Consider the following 25,334-nt stretch of genomic DNA (forward strand, 5'->3'; position numbering starts at 1 on the left):
CTTTATATTTAAAGGAAGTATTGATCCAGGCATGGAGTTACTGTTGTCATTCTTCTCATGGTTTTCTGGCTACTTTAGAATTCTTGCTCCCTTTCTTCTCCATTTTCTCTTTACCTTTGTGATCTGATGATTTTCAAGAATAGTAAACCTTGATTCTTCTCTCTTTATCTTTTGGGTATCAATTAACAGTTTTGCTTGGTGGTTACCATGAGGACTCAGAAGACATGACAGTCTATTTTAAATTATGTACAGCTTAATTTTGCCTACTGAAATTCTTTCAGGCCTGAGGTGATTCTTCAAACATGTGAATGTAGAATCCTAGCCATCTTAGGAAGGTTTTGCTCTTCTCTTTCTGATATCTGTGAACATTTCTTCCTTTCAATCACATCAGTTGATATTCTGTACTTGTAACTATCGCTAAGATGAACCTGCATCACGTTTTTCCGTGGACTGACCCTCTTTCCCTTAAAGACCATTTAGTACAACTTTTTATTTGTGATATACACTTTTAGTTGAAATAAATGGACAATGGTATCCTGAACACCTCTTTCATGATAATTACAGCAAGGTTAGAGGCACAGAAATTATCTCCATTTAGATTTTATTCAACTCTTCTTCACCTTCCATGGAAAATTACATATGTATGAGTCCCACCTAAGAAAGAAGGGAACTCATATCATTGATGTAGCAACACTCAGCCGTGTACATTCACATGCCCACTAGGAATAAATGAATTTTCTGAAGTGATTTGAGAATAAGAAGTATATTGATGTTTACTAGTCACAAATCTTAAAAAGGTTAATGTAAAAACATTGAGATTATACCTATGCAAAAATCCATCCCTTTTATCATTTAAAGCATAATAGCGTATACATTATCTAAATGTTTAACTTTGTATTATTCCTTCTAATAAGTATTTTGATGTAATGTCTGAATACACTGACTTATTGCTTTCTGCTGTGAATCCTGTGACACGTGTTGACATTTTATGTTCAGTTACATATGTTTTTAAACGTACTTTTCTTTGAACTTACTTTCCTTTTGGTACTCTCTGATGTTTTCCAAATGGTGTATTTATGAAGAAGGGCTTTCCTCATGCATTAGGTTTGTATGGTTTCAACTCAGCATGCATTTAGGGATATTGAATAAGGATTGAACACCAGATGAAAGCTTTGTCATTCAATTTACATTTTAGAGATTTCCTCTTATAAGGGAATTATGATGTTGAATAAGTTAGGACTTCCACCTAGGGGTGTGCCACATTCATCACATTTGCAATGTTCCTCCTATGTATGAACAATGTGATGGTGAGTAAGGCTTGAGCCAAGTGAACCGTTTCACCACATTCTCTACAATTGTAAGGTGTCTCTCAAGTATGAATTTGGTGGTGTGGAATGAGGCTTGAGCACCATTAAAGGGCTTCCCAGATTCTTTTTTTTTGTGTAAAATCATCTCTATAACACATTCTCTGACACCAAATCAGGGATCAGCATTGGTTAAAGTCTTGCCACCTTGTTTACTTGGGTATCGTTAATCCTCAATGTGGATTCTGTGATGTGGAGTAGCGTTGACCCCTCCTTAAGAGTTCTCTCACTCTTGGGGTGCCTGGGTGGCTCAGTCAGTGAAGCCTCCAACTTCACCTCATGTCATGATATAGCAGTTTATGGGTTGGAGCCCTGCATCAGGCTCTCAGCTGTCTGTGCCGAAACCTTGGAGCCTGGAACCTGCTTTTCGTTCTGTGTGTGTGTCTGCCTCTGCACCCTCCCACTCATTCTGTCGAAGAAAAACTTTTTAAAAAGTGGGGGGAAAATTCCTTCACAGTCTTAAACTCTGTAACATTTGCTCCAAGATGATTTCTGTAATCTTGAATAAAGGATGATTGGTGATTAAAGCCTTTTGCACACGGTACATTGGTAAGGTTGGCTCAAGTATGAATTCTGTGATGTTGATGAAGTTCTGAGCATTTGGTAAAGCCCTTGCCACATATCTGACATTCGTAAGGTTTCTCTCCAGTATGAATTCTGTGATGGACTTTAAGTTTTGACTTAATCCTAAAGGCTTTTCCACATTGTTGACATTGGAAAGGTTTCTCTCCAGTATGAATTCTGTGATGGTAATTAAGGTTTGACTTCAACCTAAAGGCCTTGCCACATTCTTGACATTTGTGAGGTTTCTCTCCACTATGAATTCTCTGATGCTGACTAAGGGATGCTTGCTGGCTAAAGATCTTGCCACATACTTGACATTTGTAAGGTTTCTCTCCAGTATGAATTACATGATGCTGAGTAAGTGTTCTTCGCTGGCTAAAGACCTTTCCACATTCTTGACATTTGTAAGGTTTCTCTCCCGTATGCATTCTGTGATGCCGAGTAAGGGATGATAGCCGCATAAATGCTCTACCACATTCTTGACATTGGTAAGGTTTCTCTCCAGTATGGATTCTGTGATGCTGAGTAAGCCTTGAAGGTAAATTAAAGGTTTTGCTGCATTTGTTACATTGGTAAGGTTTCCGTCCGGTATGAATTATGCGATGTAGAAAAAGGGTTGAGTATCTGCTAAAGGCCTTACCACATTCTTTGCATTTGTAAGGTTTCTCTCCGGTATGAATTATGTGATGTTGAGTAAGCTGTGAGTACACTTTATAGGCCTTGCCACATTCTTTACATTTGTGGGGTTTCTCTCCAGTATGAATTCTGTGATGTTCAGTAAGTTGTGAGGAACAGTTAAAGGCTTTTCCACATTCTTGACATTGGTAAGGTTTCTCCCCAGTATGGATTCTGTGATGCTGAGTAAGGGATGATGGGTGGCTAAAGGTCTTGCCACATTCTTGACAGTTGTAAGGTCTCTCTCCAGTATGAATTCTGTGATGTCGACTAAGGGATGATTGCTGGGGAAAGGCCTTGCCACATTCTTGACATTTGTAAGGTTTCTCTCCAGTATGTATTCTGTGATGCTGAGGAAGGGATGATTGGTGGCTGAAGGCCTTGCCACATTCTTGACATTTGTAAGGTTTCTCTCCAGTATGTCTTCTGTGATGCTGAGGAAGGGATGATCGGTGGCTAAAGGCCTTGCCACATTCTTGACATTTGTAAGGTTTCTCTCCAGTATGTATTCTGTGATGCTGAGTAAGGGATGATCGGTGGCTAAAGGCCTTGCCACATTCTTGACATTTGTAAGGTTTCTCTCCAGTATGTATTCTGTGATGCTTAGTAAGTGATGATTGCTGCTTAAAGGCCTTTCCACATTCTTGACATTTGTAAGGTTTCTCTCCAGTATGCATTCTGTGATGTTTAATAAGGTATGAGTGACATTTAAAGGCCTTGCCACATTCTTGACATTCATAAGGTTTCTCTCCAGTGTGGATTCTTTGATGCTGAGTAAGCAATGATTGCTGGCTAAAGGCCTTGCCACATTGCTGACATTTGTGAGGTTTCTGTGCAGTACGGATTCGCCTGTCTGAATGGAGTGATGACCCATCCTTAAAGGTTTGACCACCTTCTTCACAGTTGTCAATTTTCTTTGCAGTATGCGTTTGCTGATGTTGAGATAGTTTCGAGTGCCTGTCAAAGGTTTTGCCACATTCCTTGCCAATGTACCTTTTCTCTCCAGTACCACTTGTCTTATACGTATTTAGGCTTAATGATTGATTAAACATGTTCCCAGATTCATTATATGTGTATGGGTTTCCACCCCCATGAATCCTCTGATGATCAGCAATACTGGAGGACTGCTTCAGAGCTTTCCCACATTCATCATATTTAGAAGTAATTTCTCCCCTCTGTGTACTCTTACTATTGGTATATTTGGAGTTTGGATAAAACACTTCCTCATCTTTATTAGATTCAAAATGGTTTTCTTGCAGAGTCCTCAGACGTTTGCTAACATGAGAGCCCTGGTTAGACTGTGCATCAGATTCACTGTATTGAGCCAGCGTAGCTCCATTGAAAATGCTCTGGTAATGTTGCGGGGTCACCTCCTCTGTGAAGCACCTCCCAAACTGAGACGTCCTAGGCCTTTTATCTTCATTTTTGAATCTCTGAGTTTTAGAAATATTTGACTGAAAGGTCAATCCAATCCCACTTTCACAATGGTTCACAGCATTGTTTTCAGTGTGGATGAGGTAATTTTCCAAATGTTCCAAATTTTCTTTGCACAAATATGTATGTTTGCATGTTTGATTGGAACTTCTGCTTACAGATGCACACTGCTTTGCACAAATAGTGGATGTAAAAAGGGCGGTTTTCCAAGATGTTTTATGTCCTTCATCACTTGGGGCCATGAGGTTCTTATTATGGGCAGTCATCTCAATTGGACTACGTCCTTCATGAAACTTCTGATGTGCTTCATTCTTTCTACCACTGTCCCAGTTTATCATTAAGTGTAAATTCTCAAGGGCATGATGTTTCCATGTGCCCAGTGACACATTTTGGGAAGAGGCTTCTATGCATGGCTTTGGCAGGAAGCTCTGGGTGCCATGTGAAGATATAGCTGAAAGATAGCAAATAACAAAAAAAGGAACATCATTCCAATTACTACTTTCACATGAAGGTACTGACAACTTCTAATATACAACCTTCAAATCAGTCTGAGAATGTCAGGAAGATGGTTGAGAAGGATTCATCGGGACTTCATTCTTCCTTGACACAGAAGATTACACACAATGTGAAAACGTAGCCTAATAGGTCATTCTGTACTTGTTTAATGGTGTAGCACAAATCATATTCCTGTGTCACAAAGAATCAGGAAATTACCCTATGAGCCAAAATTTAGAAGGAAGCACATTTAATTTAAAAGTCAAACAGAAATTATGAAAATACGATATAGCAAAAGTAGGAATAAAACAACAGGACGAGTTTGTTTTCAGAAGTAACCCAAAAATTGGACAGACCTATAACACCATCAAGTAAGGAAGAAAAATTGAAGTTCACCTAAAATCGGAAGTGAAGAACTAAAACAAGACACAGTACATGTGATATCATAGAAATAAAAGTAATCATAATTGGGAAAAAGGATAATTACATGCTAACAAATAGGTATCCAAAAAAAAAAAAAAAAGTACCTATTTCAAATAAGGTATAACCTACCTGACATCATCATGGAGAAAAAAATGTAATGAAAGAGGAACCTGGGTGGCTTAGTCGGTTGAGCATCCAACTCTTGATTTTGGCTCAGGTCATGATCTTAGGGTCATGTGATGGACACCCGTATCAGGCTCTACCCTAAGCACGAAGTCTGTTTAAGATTCTCTCTATCTCTCCCTCTGCTTTCTCTCCCACTCACTGACTCTCACACTCAAAAAAAAAAAAAAAAAAAAAAAAAGAAAGAAAAGAAAAGAAAAAAGTCAACAGATCTACAACTACTAAGTACTTTAACACTGTAATAAATAAAGTCCCAATGGGACACCTGGGTGGCTCAGTTGGGTAAGCATCAGACTTCAGCTCAGGCCATAATCTCACAGTGCATGAGTTCAAGCCCCTTATCGGGCTCTGTGCTGACAGGTTAGAGCCTTGAGCCTGCTTCGGATTCTGTGTCTCCCTCTCTCTCCTACCCTCCCCTGCTCATGCTCTGTCTCTTTCTGTCTCTCCCTGTCTCAAAAATAAATAAAAACATTAAAAATGGTTTTTTAATTAAAAATAAATTAAAAAAATAAACTCCCAGCAAGGAAAACTCATATGCCACATGAATTCACAGAATAATTCATAAACACACATGACAAAGTACTTGAAATCGCCCCAGACATTTCTAGGGAGTGAAGAGAAGGGAGATTATGAAAACCCTTGACCATACCAGCCTTAACAGGTTATCAAAGCTGAAGGAAGATGCTACAAGTATAGAAGACTATGAATTACCATCTGTGGGGAATATTCATGCAACGTCCGCCATAAAACTAAGCAAATAGGGGAGCCTGGGAGGCTAAGTTGGTGAAGCACCCGACCCTTGACTTCAGCTCAGGTCATGACCTCAGTCGTGAGATCAGGCCCCATGTCCAGCTCATTACAAACTGAAAAACCTGCTTGGGATCCTCTTTCCTCCTCACTCTCTGCCCCTCCCATTGTCCTCTTCCTTCCTCTCCCTCTCAAAACAAATAAACAAATGAAAAACAAACTGAATCAAAAGCACATTTTACCATTTTACGACATAATCAACTGGGAATTCTTCCTGAAATTCAAGAGTGTTTCACCATATGGAAAACTATCGAGTTGGGACTGCACATTACAGACTAAAGATCACAAAGAGAGGATTATCTTAATTGATACGGGACAGGAAGTGAGCATATTGGACACCATTTCATGATTAAAGATACTCAATAAGGAAGAATCCAAGGAAACTACTTCATCCAAATAAAGATCATGTATGTGTGAAAAGCTGAAATCCAACAGAATCGATGAGAAGGCCAAAAGCTCCTCCTATAGGATCACAAATAAGATATTGAAGCAACTTTCCCATGTCCATTCCACACAGTACTGGCACTATTCAGAACAATTAGGAAAAAAATACATAAAAAGAAACCAAATTGGGGGCGGTAGGTTGGCTCACTTAATTGTCTGACTCTTGGTTTTCAACCTGGCACTATGTGAGTTTGAGCCCCGCATCAGGCTCCATGCTGACAGCACAGAGACTGTTGGGTTTCTCTCTGTCTCTCTCTCTCTCCCTTTCTCTCTGCTTCTCCCGACTCTGACTCTCTCAAAATAAATAAACTTAAAACAATTCTAAAATGGAAACAACTTGGAAGAGAAAAAGCAAAATTATCGCTGTTAGAGGATGACATTATCTATACAAAATACAAGGAAACTTTTTTTTTTGGTAATCATTATTATTCATTTTTTCCTAATTTTTCTACTAGACCCTCCACTTTCAATTTTTTATGCTATAAATGATTGAGTTAATTATTGTATTTCACCTTTTTCTTTTATTACACCTCAATCAACAAAAGAATGAAGAAATTTAGCTAAAATTCTGTAAAAGGAAATGCTAAAGAAAAATAAGAAAGAAGTAAAATGAAGACCCAAATAAACATAACATTGAAAGTAATTCCGTTTCTCCAATACAACAAACAAACTTGACAATACTTTAAATATATTTACAGTGAAAAAAAAACCCACCAACGAAAAAGAAAAATGGAAAAGAAAACGAGGCAACAGTTACACACAGAAACATATAGTGTGATAAACGATTCCTAAAGCAAACATACACTAACATATTAGACAATTTGGAAAAGACCAAGACCACATGCCTTCACTGGTCAATGGACCAAACTTTTAAACAAGTAATTCCTTGGATGCCCCGGTGGCTCAGTTGGTTTAGCATCCAACTGTTGGTTTTGGCTCAGGTCATGATCTCACTTTGTGAGTTCCAGCCCCACACTGGGCTCTGCACTGATACTGGGCATCCTTCTTGGGATTCTCTCTATCTCTATCTCTCCTTACCTCTTCCTTCTTATCTCTCCTCTCAAAATAGTTATTAAAAAGGTAATGGAGAACATTATATATTTTTAAAAAAGCAATTGCTGATAAAATTCATCAAAATTCTACAAATAATAGAATACAGGGAACCCATTGAAAATCATTCTAGGTGGCAGGCATTACCCTGGTACCCAAGAGGACATAACCACAATACAAAAACAAAAAAAAGGCTAGCTTGTCGAATATAAATATTGCTACACTGGCCTTCTTTTGACATCCATTTGCATGATAACGTTTCTCTAGCCCCTCACGTTCAACTGGCAGACAACTTCAGGTCTAAATTGAGTCTTTTGTAGGCAGCAGGTTAACCTGTTTGGGTTTTTTTTAATTCATTCAGACACCCTATGTGTTTTGATTGCAGTGCATAGTACATTTCCCTTCAAAGGAATTATTGACTAGATACCTATTTGCTGCCATTTTATTATTACTTTTGGCGTTGTTTCTGGAGATTGTTTTCTGATACTTTCTTGTCTTTCTCACTTTTGGTCTCTCCTCTGAAGTCAAAGACTATCCTTAAACATGTCTTGGAGGGCTGTTCCAGTGGTCACAAACTCCTTTAGTTTCTGTTTGACTGGAAATCTCTCTCTCTCCTCTAGTCTGAATGATAGTCTTCCTGGAGAGACTGTTCTTGGCTGCCTATTTTTCCCCTTTCAGCATTTTGAATCTGTCATGTCCCTCCCTCAGGGTTACCAAGTTTCTGTTGAGAAATCTTGAGCTGGCCTTATGCTTTTCAGGATGGGTGAAATACTTCCTCTGTGTTGCTGCTTTTAAGATTTTGTCATTATCACCATAGTTTGCTAATTGGATTCCAAGATGTCTTGGTGTTGGCCTCCTTTTGGTGATTTCGATGCAGTTCTGTGCCTCCTGAATCTGCAAGTCTGTTTCCTTCAACTGATTAGGGATGCTTTTTTCTATTATTCCCTGAAGTAACTTTTCTGACCCCCTTGCTCATCTTCTTCTGTGACCCCTGTAATATAAATCTCATCACTTTTGAGGGAGTCCCTGATTTCCTAAGGCTATTTCATGTTGCATAGTTCTACTCTGTCTCTCTGTCTCTCTCTTCCTTAAGTTTCACTATTTTCCATTATTTTGTCTTTAAGGCCACCAATTTGCTGCTCTCATTCTTCCAACATGCTGTTCATTGAATCAAGTGCATTTCTTATCTCATTTATTGCATTTTACATCACTCTTCCTTTGCTAAGCCTCTTATCTCTGTAGTAAGAGCCTCACTGCTGTCTTCTTTTCACAAGCTCAGTGAGAATCCTTATGACAGTTGCCTTCAATTTTCCATTTGGAATGTTACTGATACTGTGTTTCACTGAAATCTCTGGCCACGGCCATATCTTGTTGTTTCATTTTGGAAAAATTCTTCCATCTTGGTATTTTGTCTACATCTCCACCACCCTCTGTATGTTAAAATAGCCAGTTATGTCTCCTGCTCTATCTTTGACGCCAGTGGTCTGCAGAAGCTCTCCTGCCAGTGTTTGGACCCTGTCCTCAATGGGGCGAGTTTTGACTGGTTATGCTGTGGTCTACTTGTGAGATGAGACCAGACATCAACTCCACCAGAACTGAGGCCATGCAGAACTGTGTGGTCACATGTGGTGTGGGCAGCAGATTATGCAGGTCCCCTGAGGTAGGGGCCAACCTTGCTGGGATTGAGTCAGGCTTGACTGAGAAGGGCAGTTCCACCAGAGCATAGGGGCTTGGGGCTTGTTGTAAGCAAGGGAGGCAGCCAGTATCCCCGCTGAGCCCTTTCTCTCAGAGTGCTCTGTGTTCATGCTGAGGAACATGGGAAGGAAATGGAACCAGTCAGCTCCTTTGTTCCCCATCATGCACCTCATTGAAGGGCCCCTAGAATATCAAATAATCTCACTCATCTGTGCCCCAAATGCTCTTCACATTGCTGTTTCCATGCTCTCTACCCCCAGGTTGTGAACCTACCTTCTGTCCAGGACAGTGCAGTACCCTCCTGGACTTTCCAAGCTAATTCCGCCGACTTCCAAACTCAAGGCTTGAAGCCACACTATTTGTAAGAAAGCACAAAACACAGGCCTTCTCCTTTTCCAAGACAATGACATTAGGGAAATGTTCTCCTTGTGCATTCTTTCTTGGGTTCCACTCTCTCTCTTCCTTCTCCACAACCACAGTTCCCTGCTTTCAGCAGCACTATAATCTGTTGCTCCCCCAGCCAAATCTCTATACTTCCTACAATCTTCGATGTGCCTCTTCTCTCATCAGCTGGGTAATTCCTCTGTCAGTCTTAAGGTTGCTTTTTGGATACGTAGGACGGTTTGGTGGTTAGCTAGATGTGTTTGTGGGATGTGATGAGGGTAGGGTACTCCTAGTCTGTCACGATACTATCTTCTTCTCTGAAGAATCCCTATTTTTTTTTAATTTTAAATTATTATCTTTTGAGACAGAGTGTGTGTACAAGTAGGTTAGGGGCACAGGGAGGCAGAGACTCTCAAGCAAGCTGCATGTTAGGTGTGGAGCCTGAGGCAGGTCTTCATCCCATGACCCTGGGATCATGACCTGAGCCAAAAACAACAGTCAGACATTCCACCAACTGAGCCACCCAAGTGCCCCTAAAGAATCCTCATTTCGAAAAACCTGCTAAAACTCAAGCAAATTTTACAAAATTGGAGATCACAAACCCAACAAATAAGAATTCATGGTGTATACACAACAAAAAACAATCCCCCCCCAAATATAATTATAGTTACAGTAGCATCACAAAGAATAAACTACTTAAGACTTGACATAATGCTAGAGGTCAAAACTGGTGCAGAGAAAACTATAAAATATTCTGAAGGAATTGAAAGAAGAAGTAAGTGAAAACACATCCATGTTCTTACATTGGAATACTTCAAATTATCCAACTGTCGCTATATTCAAAGTGATCTACTGATTTCATGTGACCTCCATCAAATTCCCAATGACATTTTTGGCAGAAAGATCACAATCAAATGGAACATTCACATGGATGGAATAATATATACCCACAATAATCTTGAAACATAAAGAGTATTCTGGTGGCACCAAACTTCCTAATTTACAACATACCACAAAATCAGTTGTCAAAATGTACTACAGAAGAAAACAGACACAGAATAATAAAAAAAATGATGGTGAGCTACGTGTGCACTTCAATGTCAATGTGACACTGTCAGTGTGATGTATGAAAACGAACAGAGCATCTTCTTAAAACTCACATTCTGATTTCCAATTTTATGTGGGGTCTGAGTTTCTACATTTCTCACAAACCTGAAACTCATGCCAACATCTTCACTTCAAGAGCCACACTTCTATATTCCAAGAAAAAAAAAAGCACAGAAGAAATCATGGAGGACTTTGAACTTGAAGAATGAGGAAATTACTAAGCCTCATATCATGAACAGAAGCAACCATTCTCCTTAAACACTTACTACACAGTACAGACCATTCTAACAGTTTTGCATGAATTCACCCATCTATCCCAGTAATCTATGAGAACAATAGTGTTGTTTTTCATCTTTCAAAAGAATATCTGGCAAAATTGCAATAATACTATAATATGTGTCTTTATCCAGATTATCCGACTTTAAATTCATCTAAGAGGAACACACCAACCATTATACAGAGACAATCCTAAAAGTAAGTTTACCGAAAGTTTCAACGTGGTGATGGTGATGCAAATATATTAAAACCATGAAACTGAGTAACATAAAGAGAAAAGTGAATATTCCACATAAAATACAAAAATTACCAATTGAATACAAAAGAATAAAAGTGATAGAATGAAAAATGTTTACTCTCCCTGAAACTAAGAAACGTTTTCAGTGACATACAGATTATACATCTATTTGTGGAGAAAGGTTTTAGTGACTCGCAAATACACCACAAACACACAAACTCAGAAATACAGAGGAGGACAGAAGGAGGGGAAGATGGCAGTGTAGGAGATGCTGGGCTCACCACGTTCTGCTGATCACTTAGATTCCACCCACATCTGCCTAAATAACCCAGAAAACTGCCAGAAGAATAGGAGAATGGACTCTCTGGAGCCAAGCATAGACAGGAGGCCCACAGAAGAGGGTAGGAAGGGCGGAGAGGCGGTGCGCACTACATGGACTGGTGGGAGGGAGCCAGGGCAGTGGAGGGGTAGCCTGCCCTGCAACGCAGAGCCCCCAGTCTGACTTGCAAATGTAGAGGGGCTGTACTGAGTGTTTTCTGACAGCCAAGCGGGACATAACATCTGGAATGTCATAAGTCAACAGTTCTTCTCGGAGAGCAGAAGGGCTAGAAATAATGGGAGGAATAGTTGTTGAACCCTGGAGGACAGAGCTCAGCTCACCAGGGAACAAAGGTGCTGGCCAGCACCAACTCCCTCGCCCATCCACCTGCCAAAATTCCAAGGGAACCAGTTCCCATCACAGAACTTGCTTGAACTGCATGAACACCCACACTGTGCTTCTGTGGAACCATCCCTCCAAAGGGTCTGCCTCCCTCCCAGTGCTGCAGGGTCCCTCCCGCAGCGGACCTTGGAGCACCAGAGGCAAAGTGAGCTGAACCTGCCCCTCTCGCCCCTGTGCACCGTGCGGATCCACCCCGGTTAATACGCCAGATCCCACAGAGGAAGCACCACAAGCCTGGCAGTGTGGAAGTAGTCCAGACAGGGGCCACACCACTACACAGTGAGTCCTGCCCCTGGGAGAGGGGAAGATAAGGTACACAGCAGTCTGACTGTGGCCCCGCGGTGGGCTGGGGGCAGACATCGGGTCTGACTGCAACCCCGCCCACCAACACAAGTTACCCCAGAAAGCACAGGGGAAGAGCCCTGCAGTTCTGTGCCACTCCAGGGACTATCCAAAATGACAAAACGGAAGAATTCTCCTCAAAAGAAATGCCAGGATGTAGTGTCAGCTAACAAACTGATCAAAAACGAATAAGCAATATAACAGAAAATGAATTTAAAATAATAGGCGTGCCTGCATGGCCCAGTCGGTTAAGCATCCAACTTTCACTCAGGGCATGATCTCGGGGTCCGTGAGTTCGAGTCCCGCGTGGGCTCTGTGCTGACAGCTCAGAGCCTGGAGCCTGTTTCAGATTCTGTGTCTCCCTCTCTCTCTGACCGTCCCCCGTGCATGCTGTCTCTCCCTGTCTCAAAAATTAACTAAATGTTGACAAACAAATAAAATAAAATAAAAGCCATAAAACTAATCATTGGGCTTGAAAAAAGTATAGAGGACAGCAGAGAATCTATTGCTACAGAGATCAAGGGATTAAGAAACAGGAGGAGCTAAAATATGCTATAAATGAGGTGCAAATTAAAATGGAGGCGACCACAGCTCAGATTGAAGAGGCAGAGGAGAGAATAGGTGAATTAGAAGAGAAAATTATGGAAAAAGAGGAAGCTGAGAAAAAGATAAAAAAAAAATCCAGGAGTATGAGGGAGAATTAGAGAACTAAGTGATATGAAGAAACGCAATAATATACGCATAATTGGGATTCCAGAGGAGGAAGAGAGGGAAAAGTGTTGAAGGTGTACTTGAAGAAATCATAGCTGAAAACTTCCCTGATCTGGGGAAGGAAAATGGCATTGAAATCCAAGAGGCACAGAGAACTCCCTTCAGACGTAACTTAAATCGATCCTCTGCATGACATATCATAGTGAAACTGGCAAAGTACAAGGATAAAGAGAGACTTCTGAAAGCAGCTAGGGATAAACATGCTCTAACATATAAAGAGAGACCGATAAGACTCGTGACGGATCTATCTACTGAAACTTGGCAGGCCAGAAAGGAATGGCAGGAAATCTTCAATGTGGTGAACAGAAAAAATATGCAGCTGAGAATCCTCTATGCAGCCATTCTGTCATTTAGAATAGAAGGAAATAAAGTTCTTCCCAAACACTGAAGGAAATCATCACCACTAAACCAGCCCGACAAGAGATCCTAAGGGGGATCCTGTGAAACAAAGTACCAGAGACATCACTACAAGCATGAAACCTACAGACATCACAGTGACTCTAAACCCATATCTTTTTATAAGGACCCTGAATGTAAATGAACTAAATGCTCCAACCAAAAGACATAGGGTATCAGAATGGAAAACAAAACAAAACAAAACAAGACCCATCTATTTGCTATCTACAAGAGACTCATTGTAGACCTGAGGACACCTTCAGACTAAAAGTGAGGAGATGGAGAACTATCTGTCATGCTACTGGAACTCAAAAGAAAGCTGGAGTAGCCATACTTATATCAGACAAACTAGACTTTAAATTAAAGACTGTACCCTTCATAAGTATACAAGAATTGAGATCATACCATGCCTACTTCCAGACCACAATGCTATGAAGCTTGAAATCAACCACAGGAAAAAGTCTGGAAAACCTCCAAAAGCATGGAGGTTAAAGAACACCCTACTAAAGAATGAATGGGCCAACCAGACAATTAGAGAAGAAATTAAAAAATATATGGAAACAAATGAAAATGAAAATACAACAATCCAAACGCTGTGGGATACAGCGAAGGCAGTCCTAAGAGGAAAATACATTGCAATCCAGACCTATCGCAAGAAACAAGAAAATTCCCAAATAAAAAATCTAACAGCACACCTAAAGGAAACAGAAGCAGAACAGCAAAGACAACCCAAACCCAGCAGAAGAAGACAAATAATAAAGATCAGAGAGAAATAAACAATATAGAATCTAAAAAAACAGTAGAGCAGATCAATGAAACCAAGAGTTGGTGTTTTGAAAAAATAAACAAAATTGACAAACCTCTAACCAGGCTTCTCAAAAAGAAAAGGGAGATGACCCAAATAGATAAAATCATGAATGAAAATGGATTTATTACAACCAATCCCTCAGAAATACAAGCAGTTATCAGGGAATACTATGAAAAATTATATGCCAACAAACTGGACAACCTGGAAGATATGGACAAATTCCTAAACACTCACACACTTCCAAACTCAAACAGGAAGAAATTGAAAGCTTGAACAGACCCATTACCAGAGAAGCAATCGAATCAGTTATCAAAAACCTCCCAACAAATATGAGTCCAGGGCCAGATGGCTTCCCAGGGGAATTCTACCAGACATTTAAAGCAGAGATAATACCTATCTTTCTGAAGCTACTCCAAAAAGTAGAAAGGGAAGGAACACTTCCAGACTCATTCTATGAAGCCAGCATTACATTGATTCCTAAACCAGAGACCCAGTAAAAAAAGAGAACTATAGCCCAATATCCCTGATGAATATGAAAGAAAACATTCTCAATAAGATACTAGCAAATCGAATACAACAGCATATAAAAAGAATTATTTACCATGATCAAGTGGGATTCATTCCTGAGCATCAGTGCTGGTTCAGCATTCGCAAATCAATCAACGTGATACATCACATTAGTAAAAGAAAAAATAAGAACCATATGATCCTGTCAATAGAGGCAGAAAAAGCATTACACAAAATTCAGCATCCTTTCTTAATAAAAACCCTTGAGAAAGTCAAGATAGAAAGAACACACTTAAACATCATAAAAGCCATTTATGAAAGCCCACAGCTAATATCATCCTCAATGGGGAAAAACTGAGAGCTTTCTCCCTGAGATCAGGAACACGACAGGGATGTCCACTCTCTCCGCTGTTGTTTAACATAGTGTTGGAAGTGCTAGCATAAGCACACAGAAAACAAGAGGAAATCAAAGGCATCAAAATTGACAAACATGAAGCCAATCTTTCACTTTTTGCAGATGACATGATACTACACGTGGAAAACCCGTGATAGACTCCACCAAAAGTCTACTAGACCTGATACATGAATTCAGCAAAGTCGTAGGATACAAAATCAATGTACAGACATCAGTTGCATTCTTATACACGAATAATGAAGCAACAGGAAGACAAATAAAGAAACTTATCCCATTCACAATTGCACCAAGAGGCATAAAATACCCAGGATTAACCTAACCAAAGGTGTAAAATATCTGTATCCTGAAAACTATAGAAAGCTTATGGAGGAAAATGAAGAAGATATGAAGAAATGGAAAAACATTCCACGTTCATGGATTGGAAGAATAAATATTGTCAAAATGTCAATACTACCCAGAGCTATCTACACATTCAATGCAATCCCAATCAAAATTGTACCAGCATTCTTCTCAAAGCTAGAACAAGCAATCCTAACATTTGTATGGAACCACAAAAGACCCCGAAAGCCAAAGTAATATTGTTGAAGAAGAACAAAGCGGGAGGCATCACAATCCCAGACTTTAGCCTCTACTACAAAGCTGTAATCATCAAGACAGCATGGTATTGGCACAAAAACCGACACATAGACCAATGGAATAGAATGGAAACCCCAGAACTAGACCCACAAAAATATGGCCAGCTAATCTTTGACAAAGCAGGAAAGAATATCCAATGGAAAAAAAGACAGTCTCTTTAACAAAGGGTGCTGGGAGAACTGGACAGCAACATGCAGAAGGTTGAAACTAGATGACTTTCTTACACCATTCACAAAAATAAACTCAAAATGGATGAAGGACCTGAATGTGAGACAGGCAACCATCAAAACCCTAGAGGAGAAAGCAGGGAAAAACCTCTCTGACCTCAGCCGCAGCAATTTCTTACTTGGCACATCCCCAAAGGCCAGGGAATTAAAAGCAAAAATGAACTATTGAGACCTCATGAAGATAAAAAGCTTCTGCACAGCAAAGGAAACAATCAACAAAACTAAAAGGCAACCAACGGAATGGCAAAAGATATTTGCAAATGATATATGAGACAAAGGGCTAGCATCCAAAATCTAAAAAGAACTCCCCAAACTCCACACCCGAAAAACAAAAAATCAAGTGAAGAAATGAGCAGAAAACATGAATAGACACTTCTCTAAAGAAAACATCCAGATGGCCAACGGGCACATGAAAAGATGCTCAACATCGCTCCTCATCAGGGAAATACAAATCAAAACCACACTCAGATACCACCACACACCAGTCATAGTGGCTAAAATGAACACATCGGGAGACTATAGATGCTGACGAGGATGTGCAGAAACGGGAACCTTCTTGCACTGTTGGTGGGAATGCAAACTGGTGCAGTCGCTCTGGAAAACAGTGTGGAGATTCCTGAAAAAATTAAAAATAGACCTACCCTATGACCCAGCGATAGCACTGTTAGGAATTTACCCAAGGGATACAGGAGTGTTAATTCATAGGAGCACTTGTACCCCAATGTTTATAGCAGCACTCTCAACAATAGCCAAATTATGGAAAGAGCCTAAATGTCCATCAACTGACGAATGGATAAAGAAATTGTGGCTTATATACACAATGGACTACTACTTGGCAATGAGAAAGAATGAAATATGGCCTTTTGTTGCAACGTGCATGGAACTGGAGAGTGTTATGCTAAGTGAAAGAAGTCATACAGAGAAAGACAGATACCATGTATTTTCACTCTTATGTGGATCCTGAGAAACTTAGGACTATGGGGGAGGTAAAGAAAATAAAAAACAGGTTAGAGAAGGAGGGAGGCAAACCATAAGAGACTCTTAAATCTGAGGACAAACTGAGGGTTGATGGGCGGTGGGAGGGAGGGTAGGGTGGGTGATGGGTATTGAGGAGGGCCCCTGTTGGTAGGAGCACTGGGTGTTATATGGAAACCAATTTGACAATAAATTTCATATTAAAAAAAAAAAAAGAAATACCAATAGGTATTGTTTTTGAGTCTTCTATACCATTAAAATCTAGGTCTCCTTTATGTTTTGTGCTGGATTACATTCACAATTTTAAGGCATTTGAACTAATGTGATACACATTTTCTTTATTTGCAGCAACAGAAAAGAGATAAGGAAGAGTATCTATGGGACATGAGGGCAGAATAAAATGGAAGTTTACAGGGCAGAACTTTCATTCACAATCTCTACTTTCAACAGCAATTCCTACAGCAAACATAGGAGGAAACCTTCATTTTCCAAAGCAGACAACAAACAAGGTGAAATGAAGGAGGAAGCTTCCAGAATAAATGAGATGATTAGTGCACATCTTCCCATAAATATACTTAATGATAACAGAGAAAAAATATCAACCTTCTAGTGGAGGGATCCAGCAGAGAGCACACAGGAAATAAGGAACCTGTAATGGGTGACACTGGGATCAGGTGGCTAATGTTCTTCAAAGGACACAGAATGACAGCTGTGAAATAAATGTCCAGAACAAATATGTAAATCACAGTCTAACACCGAAAAGGAAAATAACCATTTTATTCAAATATCAAGCCACTATTCCATGGCAAACAATTCAAATGATCATCTTAGAGAGACTTATGGAGGAAGAAGAGAGAACAGGTAACTAAATGATATCAGGAAAACTCTGCAAGACCAACAGGTCAACCCAAATGATCTACCTCATACCTCATGATGCACATGCCATGTCAGAATTTTCATCTAATAAGTCAGAAATGAATCTCATAAAGAGCCACGCAGAAAGTGCAAACATTTATGACAAAGGCACAGGAAGTTTCTATTATACAAGAAAAAAGATGAAAATTATGAAGTTACTGAGAAATAACGTACCCATTGAGTCTTTATGATAGGCTGTGAGTTCTAAGTTCTCAGTGTTCTAGTTCCCCTGTGGCATTAATGTTGGTAGGAATATTAGAATACACATGGACAAATTATTTCACCATTGAGGAATGGAAGACATAAATTGGAAATTTCTTATTATCATTCATAAGAAAAATAAGCTTCTGAAGTGAAATAGAGCATGAGATTTTCTCATTTTAGAAAATGCTTTTTTATCTGAGGGAATTACTGAATCTCAGTGTTGTATGATTAAGCCTAAAGCATCAGTGGGGCGCCTGGGTGGCTCAGTTGGTTGACCATCCAACTTCAGCTCAGGTCATGATCTTGTGGTCTGTGAGTTCGAACCCCACATCAAGCTCTGTGCTGACTGCTCAAAGCCTGGAGGCTCCTTCAAATTCTATGTCTCTGTCTCTTTCTGCCCCTCCCCCACAATTGCTCTGTCTGTCTGCCTCTCTCTGTCTCTCTCTCAAAAACAAACATTAAAATAAAAGAAAAAGATTATAGCCTCAGGAACATTGGAAAGCATAAACCGGAAATCACGTGATCCCTGTCTCCAGTGCTCCTGGGATTTGGACACCAAAACCCACTCTGTCCACCACTACTATGACACACTTCTCACGAAAACAGAAACTGGGAATGACTTACAATAGAGTTTCTCAGAATATGGAGAATTCTCCAGGGCCTTCAAAGCAAAGGAGAAGCTTTCAGACTTTGGAGATACTCAACGCATAAGGGGAGTCTCCTGGCACTCACTGTGGATGTGATGGACCATCACTGGAGCAGAACAAAGAATCCCTCGAGAATGTAAGAGTATGACGGGTTGGAAAGCTGATGTCCCGCTATGAGTGGGACAGACGTAAAACTGGGCTTCCAAACTAATTTCCATTCAAGGAGAGCTACTTGAGCCATATTTTAAATATTTGCATATCACCACTGTCATCTGTTTTGTTCATGCCCACCTACCTGCTGGTGAGGCTACCGTCTTCTTTCTCTTCACATCCCAGAGCTCCCTCTTTTGTTCCAAAAAAATGACCAGGTGTGGTTTTGACACAATGAGGCCTGATTATCAGAAAAAAAAAAAAAAGAACATACCTGTTTCTCAGATTCTGTCACGCCAATACTGTGCTCAGTACACGAGAGAGGACATTGTAGAATTCCAGAAAATGGTTTCTGAATGCTGTTGCCCACAAGCCCCTTTAGTACACTTGACAGGAATTTCCAACGTTCACATCATGACCTCACGTCCAAGTACTACCACTATAGGAATCAGTAGCAGTTGGGAGCTTCAGTGGGCAGTACCATTTTATGCCACTCAATGTTTACAATTACCACTCATCTACAGATGATGATGCTCTCACCTCACCGTAAAGAAGGGGAATCTACAGCTGGAAAGGAAACCTCATGAAGATATTTCTCTATATCTACAAACTCGACTTCTTTCTCTGACTGCAGGGATCTGAATCCCAGTCATGCAAGAGGAAGCTTCCAAAAGACAGTCTTCCAAGGAAGGAACAAACCCGCGAGTGTGGTTTGGGAAGTCTGGAAGGAGTTATCCTCACCCAAGAAGAGGAGGTGTCCATAGGTCTCTAACATCACATCCCTGTACAGTTCTCGCTGACTCTGGTTCAGGCATCCCCATTCCTCCTGAGAGAATTCTATGGCCACATCCCTGAAGGTCAGCAGTCCCTGCAACAAATACCACAGTTACCAAGTAGCCATAGGCAGCATTCATAATGGTACCTAAGATGCAAGAGGGAGTTAATGTCACCAGCTGGACCCCAAGACCTGACCTCCACTGCTTACTTGTTGATACCCACTGCCCTTAGTCCCTCATTTTATTTCACTTGTTCTTTCAACCTTATCTGTTACTTCAGGCAACAACACCCCAGGGCCATCATCTCTTGTGATGGAAACAGAAAGTATACAACAAAAGGTATGTCATCTGAGAAAGAGCTTATACCCACCCTGTCTGAGCTCATCCCCTGACTCACTCCTAAGCAGGTAGACAGTGGTGCCAACCATGGGGAGAGGATTGTAACCATGACCTCATTATAATACTAAACTCTCCACCTAAGAGCGAGCACAAACCTCATTTACTATGTAACATCCAGAGTAGGTATGGAACTGCTTGTTTTCAAAAAGTAAACATTCCAATGTGTATTTACTTATCTTTGAGAGAGAGAGACAGAGCAGGAGCAGGGGAAGGACAGGGAGGGAGACAGAATTGGAAGCAGGCTCCAGGCTCTGAGCTGCCAGCACAGAGCCCAGTGCAGGGCTCGAACTCACAAAACGCAAGATTTCGAGCACACAGACTGCATGATCATGACCTGAGCTGAAGCTGGATGCTCAGCCAACTGAACCACCCAGGCCCCCCTGTATACAACTGTTTTCTTCAGGCCCAAGTGTAACCTGATCTGCACCTTTACATAAGGTGATGGGCTCTCCCTCTAATTCTCCACACTGACTATATATGAAACCATTCCCTTCCCGGGGTCTCTGCTTTGGAAGTGATTCCCTGTGATCTCCTTAACTGTTGAAAATCACATTTCCTTTGTGTGACAACCCCAGCTGGTATGGATTCTATCTGTGACTCACCAAGAAGTGAATTCTTGTTTGTTTAGGTATATTGGGAAAACTGGTTCTGACTTTGAGGAGTTTCCTGCTTTCCGCAGGAAGACATTTTTCAACACAATGATATGCTTTCATCTATTTTCTTACTTTGAGGTAAGAACCAGTGTAAATATTGTGTTTATTCAAGCGAATTTATAAAATGAAGGCATCAACAAAGGCATCCACATTTTTAAATACTATATTCACATCACGTAGTATACCTGGTGTCTATTTCTTAGATGGAAAGTCTGGGTGTGTTACAATGTACGTAGCATATTCTAATATGAATTACAATTTCACAATGGTGCATTGAAGAGCTTTATTTTTTTTAAGTTTATATGCTTATTTTGAGAGAGGGGGAGAGAGAGCAATGGGGGAGGGGTAGAGAGAGGGAGAGAGAGAGAATCCCAAGGAGGCTCCCCACTGACAGTGCAGAGCCTGACTTGGGGCTCCATCTCAGGAACCATGAGCTACTGACCTAAGCGAAATCAAGAGTCAGATGCTTAACTGACTGAGCCACCCAAGTGTCCCCAGATTCTGCATTGCTGACAAGACATTAGCCTATTGGCCAGGGAATAGATATTTGAATAACAAAGAGCAAGAATTCAAAGGCAGGAACTCATGGAGTACTTGGAACTAAATGGGTTTTATAACAACCACAGGTTCTACTAGAATAGCAAAAAAGGCAACAAGGCGCCTTTCTGAGCATTTCCTACTTAGTAGATAGCATCTACTCATTTTTCATAAATTAATGGAAAATGAATAATAATCATAATTATAAACAATTATCATCTATGAGAGCAAACAGGTTATTCTATTTCTCTGTGGATATTTTGTCAAGCATCCAGTACATGGAAGAGATTCCGTTTTAACCTGGGTTATCTGACCTAGAGTTGATCTAAAACGACACAGTGGTCAATATCCAGACGGGACCCTAAAGCAACGTTAGTAACACGTGTGAAAGGTGAAAAGAATGATGGAAACCAGAAAGTGTCCACACCAAATTGATCTCCTGTTTTACACTTCATGCACACACCCATACATTTAGAAAGCAGTTATATACATATTAAAAGTGATAGAGTGGAGGGCCACCTGGGTGGCTCACTTAGTTAAGCATCTGACTTCTGATTTTGACTGAGATTGTGATCTCCAGGCTCCTGTGTATGTGCCCTACATTGGGCTCTGCGATGATAACAGGGAGCCTGCTTTTAAATTGTCTCTCTCTCTTCCTCTCTCTCTCTGCGCCTTCTCCACTTGTTCTCTCAATCTCCCCGTCTCTCACACAAACTACAGGAAACAAGGGAAGAGAAGAAAATGGTCGTGGAAACTAAGAAACATCTTCAATGACATTACACTCATAAATCTAGTTTTGGATAATGATGCTTAGGTCTTTTATTCACACTGTCAACACAAACACATTGAATGATATACATAAACCAGCTATTATTTCTGGATCTAGTATGATGAGGGATACAAACAGGAAAATGTGCACCTCCACCAGAGAAGCCTGACCTAGAGCCTGCAGAGTTTTAATAAGCATCAAGTAAGTGCTGGTTGCTACATTCTTAAGGGGTCTCCTGACTGCCTATACATCTCAATAAGTAACCTTGAACTGAATGGTAATCACCAGAGAAATCCTGCAGCAGTTTTACACTCAGAAATTCAAAGGAAGGGCCTCCTCAGTTGCTCAGCGGGTTAAGCCTCTGTCTCTTGGTTGTGGTTTCGGCCATGATCTCACAGTTCATGAGTTTGAGCCCCCAGGAGGGCTCCATGCTGCTGAGTATGTGGAGCCTGCTTGCGATTCTCTTTCTCTCCCATTTTTTCCCCGTTCCCCCCCTCACGTGCTCTGTCTCCTTCTCAAAATAAGTAAATAAACTTAAAAAAAATAAAAGGAACATTTGTGATCTAATACTGCGTGCAGCTCCCCTTCCCCCCAGGACATATAAGCTTCATGAAGCCACCGTATGGCTCTCTCTGCCCACAGGTCCAGTCTCTGTGCTACTCCAATAATCTATCTTGCATCATCCAACATCTCCAGAATTGTTTCTTGACCATTGTGCTTGATGATCCCACCATATACTGTTTCATTAAAAGCTTTTGTTTCAATCCTCATTTCTGCTCTATTCTGTTTCAGGATTCGAAGATGCAAGCATGTAAACTATGGGATTCTTCTTTTCCTGTTCTGAAAATACAAACTAAATAGAAGAATAGATTTGCATCAAGAATGTGGAGTAAACTAACAGTCTACAGGATGGAGGTCCGAGTGATTTAGAACCTCCACTCCCAGAAGTCATTATCTCTACTACACAAAGGTGAGAGCCTTCATTGTCCAGTGGCAACGGGTGGGATGTGGGTTGGGAGCAAGTGGTCAAGAAAGGATTCTGGAGACCTCTTTGGTCAAAAAAGCTGTTTTCATGAAAGCACAGGGAGAGGAATTGTGGGCGCCAAGGGCTGCAGTAGGATTTGAGGAGACACTGATGGTATGCTTTAAGTTGGAGGCATAGAGATAAAAGAAGTTTCTAAAGCATTTTCAGATAGTCAAGAAGACTTACAGGATACTGGCAGTCTGGCTCTCCTCAAGCTGAGCTTCCCTTTTGCCTCTGGCAAAGCATTCACATGAAGGCAATTCTGAATTCCTTGAGCAATGTTATATTCTGCCTATATCTAGTGTTTATCAATGGATGGCAAACTGTAAGAAAATTTAATCCTATCGACATTTCTTTTACCTCTGTTCCTTTCATCAGAAACTACAGGCAAAGAGAAACTTGGCCAGAAGAAAGATTGTTCCAGTTGAAATGGGATGGTTTCTGCATATCACTCGGTAAATCTACCTAATGAAATAAATTGAAATGAAATTGTAATGAAACAACCTGAAAATGGGGTATCTTTTTAACATTCTAAGCAGCAAGAGTCTTCCTTTTATCTGACAACTTTGGAGTTAATCCGGACCTCATATCTATCCTGTGTATTTGTGCATTTTCTTCATCCTGGTCTCTAGAGAGGTGATTAAGCATCCAGATCTGACCTAAATGGGAACGGTTTTCCTTGAGTGCTATGCAGGACCAGACTCCACCAGCAACAGGAATCTTGGACTCAACGCCTTCCCCTGTGGATCGTTCACAAAGGGAATATTTTCAATACTTGCAGAACTTTAATTTGGAGTTGGAGAAGGGGGAGAAGGCTCAGCGATACAAGGGAAGAGTGTTCTACAAACCTAATCTTGAGTATCATCTGAAAAGGTTAAAAATTGGGTGAAAAAATAAAGCAGAAATCTCAGAACTAGAAAAACCAACACTTGCGATTTCAGTTTGCATGGGCCTTCAAGAGAAAAACAGGGCAGGGTCCCTGCCCTCAGATGCACAGCTTACCTGAGAACTGGCCATTTCTTCTTTCACCTGGTCCCCTGGGTTTCTTCTCTGAAGATTTTGCTGGAGATCTCACAGCTGCATCAGCAGAAAATGTCTTCCAAGCCACTAACACAGCCTCTACACCTGTAAACCGATCACCTGCAGGCCAGACTTTGAAATGTAGAAAAGGCCCAACTTCCTACTCCTTTGTGTAAAAAGCTATTCAGAACCTTTTGAGCTCCTAATTGGATGCCAACCTCTGAGTTTTCCTCTTCTCCTTTCCACAGATGCTTCTCCTCCCACAGATGCCACTACATCCCACAAATGCTGCTACACCATAGGCACACTTTGTTACACGGCCTTGATCCTCTCCAACTCCTATAGAGGAGACCCTGGCACCTCTCCTAGAGCCAAAGCCTGCACTCACCCCTCCTAAATTGTTGGGAAACCTTTGTGCTTCATGCTGGATTCCTTTAGAATCACCTGGAGCACTTAATTAAAACAACACCATTGTTTCAACAAACACTGATTGACAGAATCTGGTGGGGGGGGGGGGCGATATGATCATTTTTTGAAATTCCACAAGTGATCCTATTGGGAAGTATTTAGGAAGTTGACCAGACAAAAAGCATGATCATAGCTATGGTTTTTGTCCATATTTAAATCCATGCCTTCTCCACTGATCAGAGTTTCTGGAGATTTACACATCCCCCCTCTTTCTTCTATGCAGTGGGAGACACCCTTCCACAGGGAGCTTTCCCTTATACATGCAAATGCCTCTTTCAAAAGGGTTTCAGACCTTTTCCTTTGTCTGCTCTTTTAAAGTAATCCTTATGCCAAAGAGACACTTTTTGGAATGGTAAAATGCTCCCATTCAGTAGCAAAGTTTACTTCCTAAATCACCGCTAAACAGTTTTCCCAACTGAATGCATTTTTTAACTCCTTCCAGGAATATTTGAGATTTCTAATTCCTCATTATTTTCACTGAAATTTGGTGTTATCCTCTTTTCCTTATTTTGGCCATTCTAGAAAATATTGAGTGGTTTCTCACAGTAAAATATAGAGTGATCTAAGACAGTTGTGCTGCTGCCTGAAATTGAAACCACTTAAAAGCATAAAGTTGAACAATTCAAAATGGTGGCATTAAAACATCAACAAAGCTTCCTACTAAACTTAGTAACCTTTTTTCTCTTGGGGAAACCTCCCATAATTCCTTCTTAACCACCCCCCCCCTTTTCTTTTAACCAAAGAGTACCAAACTGGAAATATGATGACCAATGTTTGTAGCACAAAAACAACTCTTGTCAAAACAAGATGGATCCTGTTTTTCCCTATAAAAATC

The 25,334-nt window shown here is 40.6% G+C and overlaps 1 protein-coding gene across 1 annotated transcript; it reads right to left on the minus strand.

Moving 5' to 3' along the window:
• Positions 1-1,924: 1,924 nt before the first annotated feature.
• Positions 1,925-24,229, minus strand: LOC132677199 (uncharacterized). The gene is made up of 5 exons (XM_078439377.2): positions 24,014-24,229; positions 19,595-19,721; positions 18,999-19,094; positions 3,541-4,488; positions 1,925-3,288 (listed from the first exon to the last, which is right to left on the minus strand). Exons 1-5 carry the CDS (start codon positions 24,026-24,028, stop codon positions 1,925-1,927), a joined length of 2,550 nt encoding a protein of 849 aa, XP_078295503.1. The 5' UTR covers positions 24,029-24,229.
• Positions 24,230-25,334: the final 1,105 nt, after the last annotated feature.

This window comes from Panthera onca, chromosome E2, assembly GCF_046562875.1.
Source record: "Panthera onca isolate mPanOnc1 chromosome E2, mPanOnc1 haplotype 2, whole genome shotgun sequence".
In the NCBI taxonomy this organism is placed as follows: Eukaryota; Metazoa; Chordata; class Mammalia; order Carnivora; family Felidae; genus Panthera; species Panthera onca.